General features: G+C 42.3%; 1 protein-coding gene across 29 annotated transcripts in view; it reads left to right on the top strand.

Moving 5' to 3' along the window:
* Positions 1-22,479, top strand: part of celf5a (cugbp, Elav-like family member 5a) — a 189,089-nt gene that overhangs the window by 143,310 nt on the left and 23,300 nt on the right. For 11 of the 29 annotated variants that reach the window (XM_073476220.1, XM_073476208.1, XM_073476227.1 and 8 more), the window contains exons 4-5: positions 10,485-10,613; positions 14,975-15,054. In XM_073476220.1, the coding sequence (XP_073332321.1) occupies positions 10,485-10,613; positions 14,975-15,054 (209 nt within the window). Of the gene's footprint in view, positions 1-2,595; positions 2,615-10,484; positions 10,614-14,974; positions 15,055-21,108; positions 21,129-22,479 lie in introns of all 29 variants that reach the window. The other 18 variants (XM_073476222.1, XM_073476209.1, XM_073476216.1 and 15 more) reach the window with 3 other exon arrangements.

Below are 22,479 nucleotides of genomic sequence, written 5' to 3'. Positions count from 1 at the left end.
TCCAAAAGTGGTGCAAAACAACAACCTGCTGCTCGCATGTGTGATGGTGCTTCATCCAGTGAAGGAAGTGCTTATTATGGTGGCAGCGCATTTCCACTTATGATAATGGTCAGGGCAGACAAATCTGTTACATCCTCTTCACATATTAATAATAAAAAAGGAATGCTTTGAAAAACAGCAGGTCAAGTCAGGTTTCCATGTCAGGAACCATAAGGTGAGCTATGTATTATACATTGCATCTACAGTAGTTAGTGACATTGGAAGATGTCTTCAGTATATAATTTATTTTCTCATACATGATGTAGAAGCTATGTTGTGGAAACCTTTCCAGGGGTTCATTATTTCAGCAATGCAGGGCTCTGTGAAAAATATGTGATATAAGTAGATCTGATCGTTCAGACGAGCCAGGATCAAAGGGTGAGAATTGAGGCTGAGGAGGTCCTGTATGTGTTTCTGCCTCAGGCCCCTGAAACACTATGGCTGTCCCGGATCATGAAATGTTTCAGTAGAATCACATCTTCTAAAAAAAGTGCTGATTGACCCTCTAGCCTAATTAAAGCGCACCATCGCCAATAGAGAGCAGATAAGACAGCTTGGCTGTCAGTGTGACTGACAGGGTTAGGCTCTCCCCCTGCAGTCACATCAGCACTACAGAGGCCATGCATACAAAGAGCACACGACAGCACCGAGAGCGGAAAAGCTCTAAGTTTAGCATCTTGCCTCCTATCAAGAATCAGCTCCAACTAATAATACGGAAGTGGTAAAATATAAAAGTACACCAGTGACATGCTTTAGGGCTTATGTATTTATTTATGCATTTGCAACAGCAATTCCCCATCTCATAACTGTTAACACTGCAGTTTTTTCAGAGTAAAGAGACGCTCTGCAATGGAGTATATGCAAAATGAAGCTGCTGGCTGATGTCACATGTATAGAGCAAATCTGAATCCACTTTCTTCAAGGTCCCTGTAGGTCGAGGTGAGTGCTCTAGCGCACCATATATTCATCCTACAGCTCTCAGTGTTCGGGCCGGGGAAAAGCTGACATGCAGGGTGGCCTGTAAGCCTCTTTTGTCCATGTGCAGCAAAGTCATCTGCCAGCTCAGTTGCTCTGGCAGACAAAGCTTCAGAGAGATAGCCCATATTCTGGTACATCCTCACTCTCTCTTGAGCTGGAGTTGGGCATGGCCCCCTCGCTCTGTATCTCCTAAGCCTCGTCCCTTTCATTTCTCTCTCTCTCTCTCGTGCTCATGCAGCCTTTTCACATTTTCTCATCACCGTTTTCTGTGGCATTTTTCTTTATTTTTTGTTTGTTTGTTTCCACATGTATATTACTGTTTCTGTGGTAGTTGAGCATTATTTCATAACCTTCAAGTATTATCTGACTCTTTTTCTTCCATTGCTGCTTTGCCTGTCAGTCAACCTTTCCCACTGTCTTTTCCCAGGTAGAGGTTTTTATTTCAGCATGAGTTTTATATTTTGCAATATTGCAGAGGTGAGGAGGTGAGAGGATATTGGTATTGTACTCTATATTTAACACAATCAGATCAGGAGGGCAGGATATCACATGGGGCTCAGTTTGGCTCAGTGTGTAATGAAGTTTGTTGTCTCTTGCTATAGTCAATTTTGTCCTTCCATATGAGGAAAAAAGAGGTAATTACTCGAGAGCAACCATGAAGGCTAATGAGTTACCATGAAGGTAACTCATTAGCCATCCAATATAATCACAAGGTGATGTGTGAGAAAGAAGAGAGATGGAGATAGGGAGGCAGAAGGAGAGGGACAAGAATCAGACAAAGAGAAAAAAAAAATATGTCAGTGAGATGATACGAGAAAGAGCTACTGCGCTTTGAGGAAAGAGAGAGAAACTGTGCGTTTAGAGGGAAGAGGTGGGGGTTGGTTGAGGGGGCTGGCCAAGGGGGTGTGTCCAACATTACCCTCATGAATCAGTGTCAGCGGAGCGATGAGAAAATAATTAAGAAACAGGCTAGCGCTGTGTTAAATACTGCCAAAGGTAAAAGGCCCATTCTACTGGATAGAAACACAATCTGGACGGGGAAAGAAGAATGGCAATAAATGGGATAGAGGGAAAATGGGGGGGGGGGGTGAAAATCCATATCATAACGGATGCCAAAACGCCCTTCAGATGGCATTATGAAGGGAGACAATATAAATAGCACTGCCATATTGTAAATGTTTATATACAGTAGCTACGTATATACACGTTGCGCAGCAGTTTCAGGATTTATGACCACGGCCGTAATACACTGAATTCAACACAAGGCTGTGAGTAATATTTCACATTTGTTATCATATCGAGTGTAAATTTGCTGAGACGTATATGGTGGAGATAAACAATTTTTTAAGCAATTTCTCCTTCTATTCTTCAGCCTTTCAGCTGTTCTGTTCTGAGGTTGGGGGGGTGGAAGCCATCAGCTGGGCTATGAGCTGACTTTACCCGTGCAGAACAAACGTGCATGCCAATAGTTACACCTACACACCTCAGAGGTTTTTTAGCATTTGAGTTTACGGGTGGACCCCAAGTCAGACGACTGTAATTGTACGTTTAAGGCTTCCAGCAGGGGCCGAGATGCAGCTGAAATCCCCCCCAGCCAGCAGCGCAGAGCAGAGCAGCCATTAGATCTCACTGATGCATAAAATCCGTGGAGCTCTTTGGAGAATATTGGAGTGACGTACAGGAGGTCCTGTGCATGCATGTGCAGATGTGTGGGTGAGTCTTTTTAGGTGTCATATGTGATAGCCATCATCCTTTCTGCCAGCGGCACAGAGAGAATTCATGATCGTTGGTCTCTACCCCCCGCCCGCCCCTCCCCGAGATGGAATCGACTCGGTTTGTGTGCGTGAAGGAAATGTGAACGGTTTGAATGCAGAAGCTCACTCCCCGTGAGGCTGCATGTTCTCTAACACATTATAGTTTGATCTCGAGCTCTTTGGCCTGACTAATACGCTATAGGGCTTGTGATGCAACAGTTGCCAACCGCAACCTCCCACTCACTACAGCGTTGTTTGTTTGTAGAAAGTGTTTCAGTGGCCTTTTGATACCATATATTTGTATGTATGCAGCATGTCCTCTATACGATTGTGCCTGTTGATAAAGCTACTTGTATTTGCAGGCTGTTCTTTTTCTCTTGTGAGCGTGTGTGTTGATATAATTTTATGGTTACATTGTGTGTAGCTGCCTACATGTTTACAATATGTATGCATATATGAGCAACCTTGTGTCAGTGTGCTTATGTGTACTTACATGTATGTGGAAACCCTGAGGCGTAATCCATCCCAGAGGAGTGCTTAGTGAAAGATGCGCTGCTTTTGCAGCACGGCTATCAAGGCCCTGCACACAGTGCTCAGTGGCATTTTTACTGATGGCTTTTATGGGTCGCAGCCAAGCTGCCAATGAGCAGCCTTGACACCAAAATAATGAAACCATGACATGAAATCAAGCTGGTGTCAGTGTAGGTGCTGCTTGAGTTAGAGAAGCAGGTCCCTGAAGCTGCTATAAAGGGAACATATCTAAGTGAATTATAGTCTGAATATATGCAGAACAAGGCTGGGGACTTTACAGGCAACTTGGCAAGCATCACAATGAAATATAGTATTTTTACCATTCATATATGATGACATGTAGGCGCAGCCTCTGTAATTCTTTATTCAGTCATATATGTTTCAACAGAAGTCAATATTGCATTGCTTTGTTGTTGAAATTACACAACAGGGAGCGCTGGGTTTGATGGCATTTTTTTTTTTTTGGTGGGAACAACAGTACTGTTTTCTATGCAATGCTGTTTCCAAGCAACATCTCCAAAGTTGTGAGGGGAAACAGCACTAATAAGCTACCTCATTAGGGCCGGTTCATGGTAGGCCTTATAGTTTGTGCTGTCAACTCTGTGGGTTAGCATGCCAACTTCAAAAGACAGCTGCAAATACAACGCTATACACACAGGAGTGCTAATTTACTTTAGGAATTGGTAAACAAAGTATTCTTTCTCAACTGAAGGTGTGCCGGTGGACCCTACGAGCTGCGTTCTGTCTCCAGCGTAATGACAAAATGTGTCCCCTCGCTGGTGATAACGTAGCACATAAAAGACTCATTATACAGGAGTTCATTTGGCGGGGTTGTCTCACCCCAAGGCTGTGCCAAACCTCACACCTCAGCCATTCCTACCGCTGATCATGTACTGTACACACCCATACACACTCCTGTACAATGTGTACGCATACATACACACATCCATTCTCACCATCTCATTTATGCAAACACAACTCTAGTTAGATCCCTATATGTAATAAATTGGATTAAATTCCACTGGCTAAGCACTGTGATCTCTTAGGGTTAATTAATTTCATTCCATTCTGTCTGTGTTTCTTATGCTTGAACACATGCTGACACTGTTATTGTGTGGCATCCTGCTCATTGGAGAAGCATAATGGGCTTGTGAAGGAGAGAGAGGAAGCCAGAGTGTTTGGTATTCCGGCTACAAAGTGATTTTGATTCCTTCTTTCTTTCTTTTGACGTGGAAGTGCGCTACAGCAGCTAGCTAGCTGTAATATGGTGGATCCTTCCCCTCCTCACAGCCTCTCTCCGGCTCTTATCTTCCCCTCCAAATGAGAAAACCTGGATGGCTTCTCAGGGCCCCTGTTTCTGCCTGGATGCTATCTCATTTGGTTTTAATATATTTATCCATTCATTATTGTTCTCTTTTATCGGCTGGCTAATATTGTTCATAATTTGTCCTTATCTCCAAGCCTGACAGTCAAATTTACACTCCGGCTCAGCAGACAGAAGGAGAAATGACCCTTTTCCAACCCCTCCTTCCCTAACTCCTCTCCTCCCTTCATTCCTCTCCTCCTCTCCAAACTCCAATGAAACATGACTGACAGCCCGCTGTATAAGTAGTTGTCATAGCAACCTCCCCATCCCTCTGACAAGTGCTTTTTCTCTATAGCACGCTCTCTCCCTCTGTCACAATAACTCTCTCCCTCCTTCCATCCCCTCTCCCTTGCCGTTGCAACGATTGAGAAAGAGACAGACAGAGAAGGGAAATTTGAAAACCAGAGAGCACCTAAGGCAGTCGGTATGCTTTCCTTCCCTGCATCACCCCACATTCCCACTCCTCCCCCCTTCCCGTCTCCTCCCGCCCTTCCCCTTTCCTCATCCTCGCCACCCCTCATGATGATTTACCAACTCCTATGGTGCACCTCTTTCATCCATCCCGGCTTATCAAGGACTGCAGGACTGTATGCACATCAACTTACAGTATGGGCACTCCGTTCTCACTCTCCTCCAAATTCACTCTCTCCCTCATTCTTTCTCAAAATCTCTGCTTCCCCTACAGTAGCTCCCTCCTTTTCTTTCTTTCTCTTGTTGCTCCAAAAACTCCTACCCTGCCCCATTTCCATTCAATACGTCTCATTTCACTGTCAAAATCCTCAGCGGTCTGCAGTGTAATCATACAGTAAAGAGTCTCCTGTGCTGCACTGTGCCGCAGAAAGTATGTACGGTATGCTGTAGGGATAGGAGATCCTTCAAACTTTCTGTGGAAATTAACATTATGTAACAAATGAAGTTATTTGCGAGCGCATTTTATAGGAAGGGAATTACAGCTGTATTGTTTTATCATGCACATGCTGTAATGGTCGGACTACAGCATGAAGAATTGAGATGTGAAATATTACTGATTTAATTTGCTTTTTGCGCAGTGACTCAAAGACTTCACACAAGGCCAACACACTCACACTGAAAAGCTTATATTGATTAGAAAGGGTCAAAATGGATGCAGTAATCTTCAGTATGTATAAGCAGGCAGCACACTGCCATTTCATTATTCTGGAGTTTAATTTCCAATGCATTTATTCCAAACAAGCATCTGTTTAGTAACTCAGAGTAAATTAAACATGATGGGGGGTGAATTTCAGGATGCCAGTGGTGTGTATCACAATGAACTTGCGTACAGTCCTCTGCCACAGTGAGCTGTAAATGCATCTCAATGCCAGCGTGCTGCACAGTTTTCACAGTTAACTTGCCGGTGGTTATTAGAGCCCTGAATTGTTTAGGTGATGGCATTTCACTGTAAACACCGTAGAGGAGGAGAGAGTCACTCGCTCTAATTTAAGATGGCACTTGTGTTGACTGGGCTTTGTTTGTGTGATGTAAGCAAGAAAAAACAGCTCATAATTTCTTGTCTTATTTTGTATTCATCTATACAGTAGACGCCATTTACCACAGGTGAGTAGCTGTAACAGAGAGATGATTCAGCTGTTTTTGAAGGCTGCGTAAGAGAGAAAAGGGTAATCCAAAACAGCATTTTCTGCTAATCATGTTTTAACCTCTCAGCCTGGCAGAATATTTCAGGGTTGCAGTTAAATTCGTAGAGCTAAAAACACGATTCAGTCAGAAACATTCTTGTCATCGCTTTGTATTAATTATGTTAAAACACAGTTGACTTTGGCTCAATAGTCCAGCTCAAAATAGTTTTCCTGTCCTATGAGTAAGCCATCTTGCGCTCAGGGTGCAGAAACAGGTCACTCCCATTCCAGACCAAGCGGGTCCTGTCAAACTTTGTACCTACTTCCATCAGACTTACTCATGACCCTATTTATTATTTATTTATGGACATTTTTAAGCACCAAGGTTACGCAAAGATATGCAACTATCTGGAGAAAGAGACCTGAGAGTTGAGTCTCATCCCCCAGGTCATCAAATAATGACGCTTTTGGTTGACAGCTTCGGGTCTGATGCCAACCTGAAGCGTCAGTATTTGGCATCATATTTGTGCTTTGAAAGGTAGACACCTCGAGCAGAACCAGGCTCTGGGTGGGCGGCTGTCTTGACCAGTTTACTTCTACACTTTGTCGTCTGTCTGGTTATGTGTTGTGTATGCACGCTTTTACGCAAATTAAGTTTCCTCGTGATAAATAAAGGTATTTTGATTGATTTTGTTTGATCATGTTATGCAGTGAATATCAGGTCAGTGGGAAAAGCTTTACTGGAGTTCAGGCAAATACTGTTGTTTGGTTTTACCTGCATATAATGGATTATATATTATTATAGCTGTAGATCACTGAGTTTGGAGAGAAGTATTATACCGCATGTACTGTATTGCCTTATTGATATGAATCCATAGAGATAGAGACCGAATTCATTGGAGCTCAGAGGAGTCTGGAGTCTGACTTTGCCGTCAGAACAAACGTGCCAAAACTCCAGTAAAAGACACATCACGATAAAGATTGGGATTTCACAATCTGTGTAAATACGCATGCCAATGAGGAAACCCCTCAGAGAAATATCATATATACCCAGCTTTCCATTTTAGTAGAATAACAAACATACGAAGCAGGATTAATGGTGGCGTATCGCAGCGTCACAGTTACACCAGCTTCTGTCTTTTGTATTTGTCTACACAGGGTGCGTTCAGGCAAAGTATTGAGTGTAAGTCATCTGTGTTTTAGCAGCACTCACAGCCCAACGCACAACCACTGTAGTTGTGCTCGCAAAATAGAAGAAAATACGCTTCGGGTCAGGTTTAAATGCATATCGCCGGAATAAAATGTGAGCCATTATGCGGCCCGTGCAGACAGCTAGATTGATTGAAACAGGGGCATGTACAGAATGTTCTGTCATGACGCGCGTGGGACCGACGACTGAAAAATGCAGCTGAAAAGCCTCCTGTGTAGAGGCTTGTTAGCAGCACAATAACGTAAATCAAAAATAGTGAAAGCTGAGGTGGTGAGCGGTGGCTGGAAGTCAGCGACAAAAGCAGTTTGGAACAGTCATGCTGATTAAAGTTGAGGTGGTGATGATTTGTATGCGTTTTTTTATGAATCAGTTAGTCCTCAGAAAAACACACATTAGACAGCACCAGTCTAAAGAACAGCTGCCCTGAAGACAAGTCATTTCATTGTTATTATGGCGTAGTTAGCTGTGGTCATGGTGGGGCATCTGTCATCTGTAATCCTCCATGTCAGGCTGAGATGACATCTTAGTTAATGTAATTTTGTTCTCTCCCTCCCTTTCTCCCTCTCATGCTCCTTTTTTCTCTCCCCCTTCAGACATGTGTAAATGGCTGTAGGTGTTTTGCACTCTCTCTGTGTGTCTGTTTGCACACAGCCTGTGCTGCAGTGTTGTAGATAAATGAGATAATGTTTCAATTGGCTATGAACACAACACCTAAACTCCCAAGGTAGCGTTTTAGTTGAGAGCAGCCACAGCAGAGCCCTAGACGGTGGAACAGATCTCCTCGATGATCTGTTTTCATGCGTTGTTAGCTTGTTTTTCAAAGCGCACTCACGTTGCAGAACATGCACTCCATCACTCTCTCAGCCACAGATGAGAAACTCGTACTAAATGTCCCCTGCACATTTTTTAAAGTCACATCTTTCTTACACTGTAGTCTGCTCCTGCATGTGTGTTCAGATTAGCAAATCCAGCCCACTGAACATGACTCCAGTTTGTAAAGCTTTTTTGTGTAGCTCACTGAGACCCAGTATTACACAGGAATGTGATATATAGTGGCCAGTGATCCTTTTATACTTGGAGTCTTATAAACATTATTCCATTCAGCTGGAGAGGTGACGTGCCAGTTTGCCATCTTTCAGCTGAAGGATGGATGTGGCGTCATATTTTAGGACGAGCCACATAGTGCCGAGCTGTTCGCAGTGTGATCGCCAGGGTGAAGCTCATATGAAATTGATAAAGGTCATGCATTAATTCAAAACTTGTCAGATTCTCATCATCTACTTGACGATGGTAGTTACAGCCAAAGTGCATGAGGAACGCAAAGGGCGCGACAGCGGTTGCTTGGTGGTCCTGTGTGCCGTGTGTGGCTCTCCAGCTGTATACAGGAGCGTATATGAGATGTGGTCTGGAGGCATTCAGGGGAATTTGTGCAGCCCGGCCCCTCCCCCCCTTCCTTGACTCATCTCCCACATCCAACCTCAGAATTTATATTCTCCCTCCAGCAAAAGGAAGGACCATCTTGGCCTTTCATTTTCCAGTTCAGGGCTTTCCTTTTTTTGCAGATAAATGCTCTCCAATCCACCCTGACAGATGTCACATTGCATCACTTCCATTTTGATACATAGCCTCTGATCCTGCCACTTGCAATAAGGAGCCAGCACCAGGGACGCCCCTCCCTAGACAACGCTCTGACACGGGTGATTATTTTAAAGGTGCATCATTGGTGGTGCTGAGTGCTGAAACCCTAGCTGGGCGCCGCGTTCGCATACACTCGCTGCCGTGCCCGCTGTAGGAATGTGGGTATCGGCTTGTGTCTGGGTCAGGGGAAACGACAACAACACGACACACTCAGTAGTCGTCACAGGTCACCCTGACACTGTGCAATACCTCTGGCAGCGATTTATGCCGCTCTCAACCTCTTCCCAGCAGCAGCCGCTAGTCCTGTCTCTCGCTCAGTCTCTCCGCTGTGACTTCACAGGTCAGAGTTGGAGAAACAATCTGTATAAAGGGAAGGTTTTAGTGCTTCTGCTGCCAGCAGAGACATGCAGCACTGTAGCATTAATCATACAAGGCCAGAGTACATCAGTAAACACAGTGTGTCAGGTCAAGGTAAAGATCAGATCCCACAGCATTTAACAGGACTCAATAGCATACAGGCTATCTATTGAAAAGTCAGCGTTATTCATGGCATGTCTCCCAGCCTTCGTTGCTCGCAGGAGAGACACACCATTGTTCACTGAAGAGCACACTGAAATATTTCTCTGGCTACACAAAAAACACTGGATCAGCAGCAATTAGTAGAGTAAGAGAGAGATAAAGAGAGGGAGGGAGGCAGTTGAAAAAGAACGAGGGGGGAAAAATGTAGAATCAGCGAGAGAAAAAGAAAAGCAGAAAAGAGAGAGGGGAGAGGGAGATGAATAGAGAAAAAAGGAAAGAGAGACCAAGAGAAAGAGTGGGTAAAATAGAGAGAGAGAGGGAGAGAGCGTGAGTTTCCAGCCAGTACAGTGTGGTGTGTAGGAGGTTGGAGCTGCCTGGAGCCCCTGGTGCTTTTAAAGGACCAAAGACTTGCTCATTGTCTCGGGTCTCTGTGCCTCTGTGTGTGTGTGTGTGTGTGTGTGTGTGTGCAGAAACCTCTTCATTAGTCTTCCCATTGCTCTTCCCTGCAGCCCCTGACCACCCACTTACCCCCAGCAGCCACAGTATATGTGCACATATGGGACTGAACCCAGTTATACGAGAGATTAAAATGATCAGTCGCGGAAAAAAAAAAAGAGAATACAATGTGACTCAAGCCAGACCAGCGCTAAATAAACTGGACAGTTACTCAACTGTATCAAGGCTGTGAACAAATGTCTGTGTTTGTTCTGGTAGAAACTGAGACTTCTTAAATTAGACCCAGCTCCAAAATGAAAAAAAAAATGATGAGGTTTCACTCACTGTATAGCCTCAAATTGGTTTCATAATTGAGGTCAAAGTTATAATTTAACCTTTTGTCTCATTGTTTGTTCCAGAAGACAGGAAGTTGTTTGTCGGGATGCTGAACAAACAACAGACCGAGGAGGACGTCTACCGCCTCTTCGAACCCTACGGAGTCATTGAGGAGTGCACGGTCCTAAGAGGTCCTGACGGAAACAGCAAAGGTAGGAGCCATGATACAGTTGTCAGCATTATTTAGGTCACGGGCAGAGTAGTGACAGTGTGTGTGAGCGTCTACGTCAGCCAGGATATGTGAAATATATGTGACATATGCAGCAGATATGGGTCAAAAAGCATTTCCGTGTAATTACAAACATTTTCACGCTGCGCTGTTTGATGTGCTAGTCGGCTGCAGGCAGTGACAAAAATGTTAAGCCTAAAATTTCAAATACAGTTTGATTGATGTCTGACTTTCATAATTAGGAACTATGAGAGACGTTAAGTGGATAATTAGTCGGTTAGACTTTTTCCTTTTGTTTAGTTTGAAGAGAAATGATCATAATTGTTTTTGTTCAGACCCTCAGAAATCTATGTTTTTAATTATTTTAAAGGAGATAATAGTGGAGTTTTGTCTTTGTTTGAAGACAGATAGGGAAGTTTGCATGTGGATATATATATGTGCAGCTGTGGATATAATCTGGATAAAATCCAAAGGCCAGATGCAAAACCAGGACTCTCCACTTGCATGGTAACCACCAGCAAAACAAGACAGCCCATGTCTCATTGTTATCCCATAAAATATATCAATGATTTAAAAAAAAAAACATGCGGTAAAGCTTTTCTATTATGGTCCTTGCAATAAGCGACAGTGAAAAGGGGTTAAACCATGGGCTGGTTGAATACTCGTTTCTGATTGGCTGCAGGGTTTTAATTAACTCATGATAAACGGACACCTCTGGAACTACTAAGTACTACTGAAGGAGTTCCAGTGAAACCGTTCATCATTCTAGATTAATGTGCTATAGCCTGTATCTAAAATGAGTAGCATTGGCATCAGCTGGCTGCAGACACCTCGATGTTAGGAATAAATGAAATGAAAAGAAGTCTGAAAATCTTATTAACAGTAGCGTCAACAGCTGATCGGACGAGTTTATCTCCCGTTGTCAAGTCGTATCTAAGGTACGTCCTATTTACTAGAGCAGTGAGCAACCTTCGCATAAGAATCTTATGGGATTGTAATTACAGTTCCAGCTATTAGTCAAGCCCTCAGCTGTGCTAAGGAATCAGAGTCATAGCTTGTGAAAAACGTTATATATTGATTGCAAAAAGCATGAAAACATAAATTAGTTGCACGACGGACAGTTCTGGTCTCCGCGTCACCCATTTATTCCTGATAATGGACACTTCATCGGGCATTATCCCTTACATAAGGCCCTCGTATATAAATGTTTATAAAAGTCTTGAAAGATTCTTATAGTTGATAATAGCATCACAAACACATTTAATGAGTTTCACTTACATAACTATTATGTCACTGTTCACCATAAGCTGTTTTTTGTCGTTTCTTTATTAAGATTCATACATATTTTATCATGCATTTACTAAACATTAGTAACTGTTAATAGGCACTGTTATTAACAGCCTATTAACAGTGAGAATGCTGGTTATTAAGTCCTTTATTGTGCACTTTTCTCACAGATTTCGGGGGGTTGCCTTTATTCGATAGTACAGCTTAAGATAGACAGGAAGGACTAGAAAGAGGGGATAATAATGTTAATAAGCACGTAAAAGGATGTTAATAAGCATCTTGCAAGCACTTATAAGAGACCTATTAACTAACACTTAGTACAAGGAGCTTAATTTAAAGCCTGAACAAAAAGGCGAGCCATTTTAAAATGCTGACTGTGCCATCACAAACACTTCCTCAGCATATGTCTCACTTTGGAAACTCCTTTCCATCACAAAGCCGCGATTTCTATTCTGCCACTAAGCGTTAATCTGAGGGACTCTTTCCTATGGATGCACTGCATGCCGTTACTGTAACTACTGTAGTGTTGATATCTCGCAGGCCTTTTTTCAGAAAGCCGAAAATTTTTGAAGACATCCGTTCCCTCTGACATGCGGCAAAGAGCAAAGGGACTAGTGGTTTTTCATGTCTCTAAAGCCTATTCCCCAGCCAGCGCTTATGGAAATTGTTGTGGAATTATATCTAAGGGGGTTTGAAGCCCGAGCGCTCTTACTCTGCAGTGGTTTGGAGGAGGAGGGAAAGATGGATGTCAAAACAATTCAAGTGTCCCCTCTGTGAGGAAGGGGACAGCCAAGGGAAGTTGCCAGTGGTGGAGAGTACATCCCCTCAAGTACAATTTTGACGTACTTGTACTTTACTTGAGTATTTTCGTTTTATACTACTGAATACTTCTACATTTGAGAGGCAAATTATGCACTTTTTGCTCCACTACACTCATATGACTGCGGTAGTTACCAATTAATTTGCAGAATCATTTAGACATAAATCCTGATGTTGCGTCACACTGTAGATCAAGCTACCCTTAAAATGAGCCCCACCTCCACCAACCGCAACATTAAACAATGCTTGCACATAAAGGCACCAATAATTATAATCAAGAAACATATATTGTATTTTTCTGAATGTTCTGCATGATATATTTGATGCTAATGCAGAGATAAGGGGCTGTTCACACTACAATGCTTTTTTTGTTGCGTCTTGGCCGTTCGTTCCACACGACAACCGCTTTTTGTGGGTCTGAAAACGCAAACTTTTGAAACTGAGCGGCGTTCAGTCTTTTGAAAACGCCGCCCCCACTGTCTTCATGTAACCGGGCAATACCCAAATCCCAAATGAAATTTTTTCAGACAAAACCATAGTGGCATGATCTATCGAATATTTCTAATTTAACGACTATTTGTCTATTTGAAAACCATGACCCATCCCTCCACCTGCTGGACTTGCATGCATTCTACAGTATTTTCAATTGTTTTTGCAGACTCATGTGCACGACGATCGATTCCACAACGTTGTCGTATGGATGACATTTTTCAAAACGCAAACCTTTCCCACTTTTAGTAAAACTGTTATCATGTAAACGGGGCCTAAGTCAAATCGTTCAGTTGAAACGTTTATTATAATATAAATTGACACTCCCTAGCTTGTGAGTTGCACAGTTTCAATTTTTATTATAACCATTCCAATTCAATCTTTTATTTTAAAAGAGGTAGGCAATGCATGGCTCGCAGAGTTAAAGTTAACTGCATTATTATAGCACCATATAGTTTGTATGACTGTAGCAAAGTCCTTGTACAGGTCATGCCGAGCTCTAGCTCTTTTCTATCCATATCTCAATAGGGGGTAGTGGTTTGACAGCTGAATGGGCATCTTGATTGGCTGGTGTCCACAGGGGTAAGCCCATTAAGAGTGGAAGAATGGCAGGGCGGCTGGGTCAAGCAGGATAGATGATAAGAAGAATAAAGTATGAAAGATTAAATAAGAATAGAAAAGAAACTTAAAATGAAATGAAATTAGGTGAAATAGGGTATAATTATGAGAGGGCACGGTGGCTCAGTAGTTAGTACTGCCGCCTCACTGCAACAGAGCCACGTTCAGTCCTCGCATGTTTCCTTGTGAAGAGTTTATGTGGTGTTTTTGTTCATTTGGGTTTTCCTCTGCCATCTTTAAGTTTGATAGATTCACTCAAGAGACAAGCAAAAGCAGTGTGTTGGGCACTGTGTAGTCTGCACACATGTATCATTGAGACTGCATGTTCATTTTTACGACTGATCATTTGTACTAGTTTGTCTCAGCCTTCAACCCAGCGCATCCAAAAAAAGTAAATGGATAAAGTATAATTCATGTTTTAATATAAATTCAGGCAGTAAGTGCCACAGTGCTGAGGGTTGAATTCTTTCTGAAGGAGACAAAGGGTACAACGTTGAATCAATTTCTGGAATATTTTTCAAGATTTTCCAGAAATGGGGGCCGTACATCGGTGTAGTCATTTTATAATTAATGTGCAACAGCTCAAAAGCGATCCTCCACTTGTTCACTGTATCTACTCCTCACAATATTCCTCAAGGACATTAGAGCTAAGAGTGTTGGTTCTGTGGTTTTCTGGCCTTTGGACATGCATCTTCTTATTCACAAATATTGATCATAACATCCTGTTGTGGGAACGATAAACTGCACTGAATTCTCAAATGAAGCGGTTTTCTATTTGAAAACATTACTAGTTTAGCCAGTTTAGCTACTATTTAATATGCACAGACAGGCATGTGGTGCTAAATAGCATGCTTTTCTGCTTCATCAGTGCAATCTTTAGCCTGCAGCTTCTGCCTGCTTGTCTGCCTGCCTAATGCCCGGAGTGGGGCAGCCTGCTGTGCAATGAGAGCCTCTCACTGCACAGTGATTTCTGCGGTGTCAAATATAATTCAACATCCTTTATTAATATACCGTAGGCTTTTAAGCTGACTTGATTGATTACATTTACTGCATATATACACCATGTGTTTGTGTGTCTGTGTCTGTGTGTGTACCTGCATGTGTGTGGTGTGCATCTGTTCTCTCTTTCAGGTTGCGCCTTCGTCAAGTTCTCCACACATACTGAGGCTCAGTCTGCAATCAGTGCCCTCCACGGCAGCCAGACCATGCCAGTGAGTACAGCTCTCTCCCTCACATATAAAAACACAGAAACATACACACACCAGGCAACATCCATCACATATAATCACAATAACTATGTGCGGTCCATCACTCTGGATTCAGAGCTTTTAACTCCAGGTTTTGACCGCCAACTTCAAGGTTTTAATCAACGTACAGAAAAAGTGCAATTATCCTCATAAATATTCCAGCTTTAAAAGCAGATCCGACCAGAAACCTTCTGTCTGTGTAATTAACGTGGTGCTTTTTTTTCTTTTTTTTTAAAAAAAACATCCAAATCTAATTTCCAGATAAAACTGTTTAGAATGATAATTGAATTTTGGGTGAGTCATCAATCAGTAGTTCTGCTTGCATAATCAGTGAATATAACTCCAGTGTGAGATTACATTTGCTCGTTATATAAGCACACCGTGTCCTCTGAATTCTCTCTGTATTGGATTTACTATGAGCGTAGAAGCTGTACCGCTCATTTGTATGTGCCTCATGTTTAGGCATGGTCCCTGTATACCTGATGGTGTCAAAATAAAAGCTACTTACTCCGCACTCCAAACCTGAATAGAGTTATTCTCTGTGACATCCGGCGAACAGACCGAGAGTCACGTCCCATATTATACAGTGGCATGAAGTGTACTCTGCTTTTATCCTCATTTTTGTTTCGGGAACTCTTGCCTCTGAGAAGCAGGGACCCTGAACTCTCTGCCACCCTATCTCACAGATGTCGCGTTTCACTGTATGATTTCATTATTAATGGTTGCCAATGTGTGGCTCAAGAGAGGAGAGCAGAGAGAAGCATGGAAGCCAGCTGTGCCGTTTTGGCGCAACCTCAGAGTCAATCTAAGTGCAAATGACTGCAGGTCATGAGGAAAGACTCTGGATGTCCATTCTCCATAGATACCCTCCGTCTCTGTTGCTCCATCCCCCCTATCTCTGCTAGTTCTCTGCCCTCACTCGTCTCTCTTTGGCAGCCTCTCGGGATATTAGGCAATAGACTTGTTTACTCCACCTTTCACCACATTGGCTGCTGAATTATTCATCTAACTATAAGCAGGGGGCAGAAGGAAGGGGAGGAAGAGTTGGAGAGGGAGTGAAAGATGGGGAGAGAGAGAGGCAAAGGGAGAATGAGTGAATGGACAGGATTTATACCTCCTGCTCTGGTAAATTGATTATAGAAATCTGATCAGCATCTCATATCCTGTGGCTGCTGAAGGAGAGGGCACAGTGTGCCTGCCTCGCTGAGATTAGCGGACCACCGGTGGACAATTACGCCTCAGCAGGACGGTGCTATTCAGAGCAAAGTGTCCATCAATGTAGCCAAGATCCTGGAATAAACCTTGGACCATACATCCTGTGTCCATTTCAGTTAATGTTGATTGCAGTTGAGTCACAGCTGCAAAGCGAAATCATGTACATTGATGGGATGAATCAATAAATAATCATTCATTTACAACACATAAATAAAGAAGTAGAACGGAAGAAGAAAGACCACTGACCACCACAGTAAAGGGTACATACTGAACTTGTTAAGGGCATCCATTGCTTGGCAACTGTTATAAGAAATCGCCTCATAATCCTACTTCTCTAGGGCTAATATAAATGATTAATCGTTCTAATGAACTAAGACAAACTGAGCCAGCATATGTAGATATGTGTGAGCAGATTTGCTACCACACCAAGGCCCTGGCTGTTGAGCAGACTCAGCGAGATGACCATGAATAAAAGCGCAGCCAATAGCATCGCTAGCTGAGGTGTTGAAGTGCACCGAATATTAACACCGCAACTAACTACAGCAGTTTGATAGATCTACTGCCAACCCCCCAAAGCATGAAGACTGGCTTTAGAGTTTATCAGTGTGCACACACACGCACACATGAATGCATGTGTATGCATACATAAACATCTACAAACAGAAGCACTTTGTGGCGAGCACATTAACATGAGCACACACATGCACACGCACACATGCTTTTTCTATACGGCTCCTCTCTGTGTTTCACTGTCACATGCTCTTACTGCCATGGGCTAGGGTCAAAGGCTTCCTGACTGATGTTATTTTCCAGCTCGGAGGACTTGAGCTGAATACATTTATGTTATTCATGTAGAGGGGGAGTGGGCGTTTTGTATGTGTTGTATATGTGAATTGGGAGGGAAAGAGAAAATCAGCATGGAGTGTGTTGCACGAATGTGGAGAGTATCTCTGCATGTATGGATGGCAAGAACTGACAAAAAAGAAATAATGAAATAAACTAAAAAATGAAGTGACTCAATAAGTAAATGAATATGCCATCAAATGCCCCAAAATAATATTAAGAACAAATGTAGGTGATAATTAATTTATGAAATGTGATGTCAATAAACATAATTTTATCTTACTTTTGTATTTATTTAACTTTGAATTTAATCCCTATTTAGTTACTAATCCCCATATCCATGTACTTTCCCATTTATTTATTTATTTGTATGTCTGTTTGTTTTTGCATTACTTTCCCTTTGCATTTTTCCCATTTTATTTCCACAAACTTACGACTTACGTCTGTGTTTGCTTTTTACATTTCTCTATGCATTTCTGCTTTGTCATGCAAATGAGGGTGCCATTTAAAATGTGACATGGGGTCAACTTTCCATCCATTTGTTCTCCAAATGCAGAGGGAAAATAGAACAACATTTAAAAATGATGATAATTGAATGCAAAGGTTAAAAAAAATACAGAAGGAATTAAAACATTTTATAAGTTAATAAATGCCTACATTTTTTATTGGTTGGTTGGTCAGTCAGCAGGATTACACAAAAACCACAGAACGGATTTCCACAGGTCTTGGTCCAGAATAGACCCCATTAACTTTATGTCCAGATCTGGATAAAGGGATGGATCCAGGATTTTTTTCTTGCCGTCTTTAACATTTTAGTTAATTTCTCTGGGAATAATGCATGGAAGAGGGTAGTCTTTTCTCAGCTGCTATATGGTAACAAATATGGATAGAAACCTGCAATTACCACCAATGTGCAGCTGAGATAATGGGAATTCAGCAGGGTAACAACGAACAACGTTTTTGGACAAGGGCTGATCAAATTAAAGGGGAGCGTTAGGCCTTGGTTAGGGGTAGGGTTAGGGGTTAGGGTTAGCATTTTAATATTTTCATTGAGTCTTGTTTTCTGTCTTGTCTGCTTTGATTTTTGCAGCTTTGGTCCTCTATATACATGTACATAAATGACGGTCAGTGCATAAAAAAAACACATTTATGAATGCATACGTTCGTCGGAGCATATATTCCTCCATGTATTCATCTGTGGACATTTGTGAGAGACACCAAATGAAAAATGATCTGCCAATAGCTAACTACGACATAATGTCACTGCATGAACGATGATAGCAAGATAGTGTAAGTGTATTATATGAGCGCATCGGCAGGTCGCATTTTTAGACCTTGGCTCGATCTCCATCACGCCCTAACCCGCCATATTTCAAGCATCCAGACCTCTGCCTCCCAAACTACCATCCCTCAGCCTCTTTCAGCTATTACACACATACACACACACACACACTGCCACAGTTCAGGATATGAGTGGCTCAATTAAACATTTAAACGCTAGAGCTGTAGAGCAAATTGCTGGGATTCAGCAGGGCCGTGTAGGAAGTAAGTCCCGGGACAGAGTTACAGCGAGACGAGAGGCAGGTGTGGGTCAGGTCCGTAGAGCCGTGCTGATTTTTTCACTCCGTATCCGCATCGGCTCAGCCTGGGTTTGAGGGCTGTTTCAGCTGACACAGGGCCTGAGATGGAAACACAGGAGCAGGATGATGGAAGGATAAGAGCAGAACAAAGGAAAGCAAATGAGGTGAAGTTTTCATAGAAGAGAGAGCTGGGTGATTGAGAGCAAAGAGCAAAGAGGGTTAAAAGAAAAAAGCATCCAAATGTGATTCCACAGTTGCTGGGTCTTCTCTATTACTACAGACCAAGAACTCACATGCAAGTGAGATGAGTCTCAACAAGGCAGATTGTTTTAATGCACAGATCAATATGTCACTGCCTCAAATAATAATCCAACGATAGGCAAAAAGCAGCAGATACTACGTGCTCGTATAAATAAAAAAACAGTAATGATCTCATTGTGTATTTAATGAGATGCAGAGTTTTAATGTCAGCATCTTACAAGGATGACAGATCTTTGTGTTGCCACTCATTAAACAATGCTCTGCCTTTATATTTTTAAGTTAATGTTTATTGTTTAAGACCTGTCATTTCCCCCACCACTGTTTTCTACACAGGCTATTTACATTCTAATAACAACATATATTACAGTCATCCATTATTTTACCAACCAAGCTCAAAGAGGATGTATATTTGTATGATTTCATGGCTGGCAATGCCTTATTAGCTCAATAGTAGCGCACAAAGGACATAAATTGTAAGCTGTATACTGTAGCATTTAAAAACCAGAAAAAAAGAGTGTGGTCAGGTCACACAATGTCTAAATATTTTGGAATATGTTTCTGTTTGTGCTGTGAAATGGTTTAATGAGTATGGCTAAATTAGGAGTGTGTGTGTGTGTGTGTGTGTGTGTGTGTGTGTGTGTGTGTGTGTGTGCGTGTGTGTGCGTGTGTGTGCGTGTGTGTGTGTGTGTTCATAGTACTAAAAAGGAGCCGAGGAGGTTGATCGACAGGCAGAAATACAGACAGAACACATCACTTAGTTCGGTTTCTTAGTCTCTTGCTCTTCGTGGTTGTTAATGGAACAATCCACCACGGACCGAGGGGGAAGCGGCAGTGAAGGGAAAGCAGGGACAGCTAACAAGAGAGAGAGGGAGAGAGGGAAAGTGAGCTGCAAACCGTAAACAGCTGTTTGTATGCACGTCTCCCTGCTGATTTTGAGTGATTATTATGAATGCTCTGAAATAAATAATGCTTTATTTGTGATGACAGTTTTACTTTTTGTTTAGTTTCAACTGCTAGCCCCCAGGGGTTGTCCAATGTGGATTTTTTTTGTGTGTTCCCTGATTTTATATTTCCCCCTGACCAGCGGGATGTCAGCCTCTCTGTTTTCTGGGTACTCCTGATTTATAAATTAAGTGCTGGACATAGCACTGAGTGGGGGCACAACAGATAACTCATAATTTTTAAACTCGCAATGTTACTGAGGGAAATTTGTTTTATATATAGGTATGTTTTATATTCTGTAGGTATATGAAAAGTACCATAGCCACAAAACTGTTGTCCAGAGAGGGGGAAGCCCTCCGGTCGAACACATTGCGACTCCTTAAATATGTACAATTGTTTTTTAACCTGTCGTGAGGATAATCAACGGAATATGATATATTCTGATCACAAGAGGCAGTTTTTATTTTGCATGCAGTGATGAAAAAATGTAAGGATGGTATTAAGATGTATCTCTTAATTTTTTGTTTTTGTGCCAGCAGTTGAATGGACTGAATCATAGCGTGACTTACCCATGCAGAGTCAGATACCATTAAGGTGTTCACCAGGTGACACTTAGAACTACTTGGACACTACAGAAGATCAGTCTAATGCAAGCCAGCATATGTTCAAAGTTAAAGAAGTGTGGAATATGTAGCTGGGTGTGCAGTTTGGACAGGCACCAAGCCTCTTTGGCAATGAGAGCGAACTATAAAGAGGCAGACTTTCCTTTTGGTCCTGAATCTCTGTGGTGCCTTTTTCTTATCCCCCCTGTTTAACTCCCCTTCCGTCAGTGGCTCTCTAGGCAGCTGGGAGCCGCCTGGTGGGGGGATACTGCTCACACTTGGCAGCTTAAAAATTTAATGAGACTTTTACTTCACACTTCATCCTCCTCTCTTTATGGCGATGGAGATTCTGCTCACTGATATCCTGAAAGGCCTAACTGGGCAAACCTGGGAGATAAACAAATGTGGCAAGGGATGCTTAGCCGACAAGCCATATGATCCAGGTGTCCTGAGGAGAAGCAGTGGGGGGAGGGCGAAGTCAGCGTATAAACCTCCTTGAAAAAAGGTTTGCAGAGAGTGGGGAAATACATGCAAAGGTATAAAAGAGAATGGCACAAGGCCTCTTATACAACCAGACAGGACACTCCAGTCTAGTACTAGTTGGAAAAGAGCTCTACTGCAGTGTTCCAACTTAACATCCTCAGATTATAAAACTCAGCCTTCCCCAAAAATTATAGAAGCAGAGCAGGAACACGTACTCCTCATTATCAAAGAGGGTAGGGTTTTAATAGCTTTTTTTTTTTTTTTAACTGTGAGAGGGAGTTGAAATATTCAATATGTACTAACACAACTCCTCTGTATGCTGGTGCTGCACTGCCCTGTCCTGGACTCTCCCAAAGTTAAATCTCATAATAAAGTTAATGATGCAGATAGTAAAAAAGCTGGACTGATGCACGACAGATGAACCTTAAACCTGCAACAGAGAAAACAGTTCACATTCAGAGGTGGTCAGGGACGCATGTGTTACACACACGAGTCCTGGGCCAAATTGAAGGGCCGCCTACACAACTGGCGCCCTCCAAGAAGCCACAACGACAATCATAATGCATTAAACGCTGTCTGATTTCCATTGGGTTTACTATAATGTAGATGACATATTTGGGCTCTCTTAACCTGCCAATATTAGCATCAGACATTTGTGAACGCACTCTGTTTCAGCTAACCATTGATGTAATAACAGCGATATCCCAGACTCCCTTAACAAATCGTGTGATTTTAAGAGTTGTACCATGAGGAGGAACATGAAAAACTTTGTGAAACAGCTGAGGCAAATTCTACATCATTGATGCCTCCTTGTAAATTTGGCAATAAATGTAAAACATGAAGATGTTTCTTTCCTTGTACAAAGTGTCAGTTTGTCACGCCATTGCTGTAAAAACCTGCCTGCTTCCGTTTCTGAAGTGCGTCAAAACATCCCAGCAGCAGTTTGGACGCACTGTTTCAACTGATTTCCCCATTTACATCAAATGTATTAATGAACACAGCGTATTGATGTTAATCATGTCAAATTTTACGAATACAGTAAACGGTAATTAATCTAGCCGATATCTTTGTTGTCTGCGAAGAAAGTGACCAGACTCCCTTAAAAAAATGCTACATTTTGAGATTTGTTGCCTTCGGAGAAACGTTGTCTACAACACACTCTCAACTATTTGGGCCTACTTGTTAATTCGGCAAACGTTATACATGAAGATATTTTTGTCTAGTGTAAAATCATTGCAACTGTTTGTTCTAGTGATGTAGGTGTATTTGCATATCGAGCGGGGAAGTGAGATCCGATCACAAGAGGTGGCTCAAGACGCATGTTATTGCCAGGTGTGAACTGACCGGCTGGAAGCTGTCCAGTGGTGGACGGATGGTAAAACCAGCCCTGAAGTTAATCCTGAAGTGGTTCTTAATGTATGAGGTGTTATTTAAGAGATTACGAAACAGAAAGATTATGCTGC

The sequence above is a fragment of the Pagrus major genome, chromosome 11 (genome assembly GCF_040436345.1).
Source record: "Pagrus major chromosome 11, Pma_NU_1.0".
In the NCBI taxonomy this organism is placed as follows: domain Eukaryota; kingdom Metazoa; phylum Chordata; class Actinopteri; order Spariformes; family Sparidae; genus Pagrus; species Pagrus major.
This window is presented reverse-complemented; position numbering and strand designations above follow the sequence as displayed.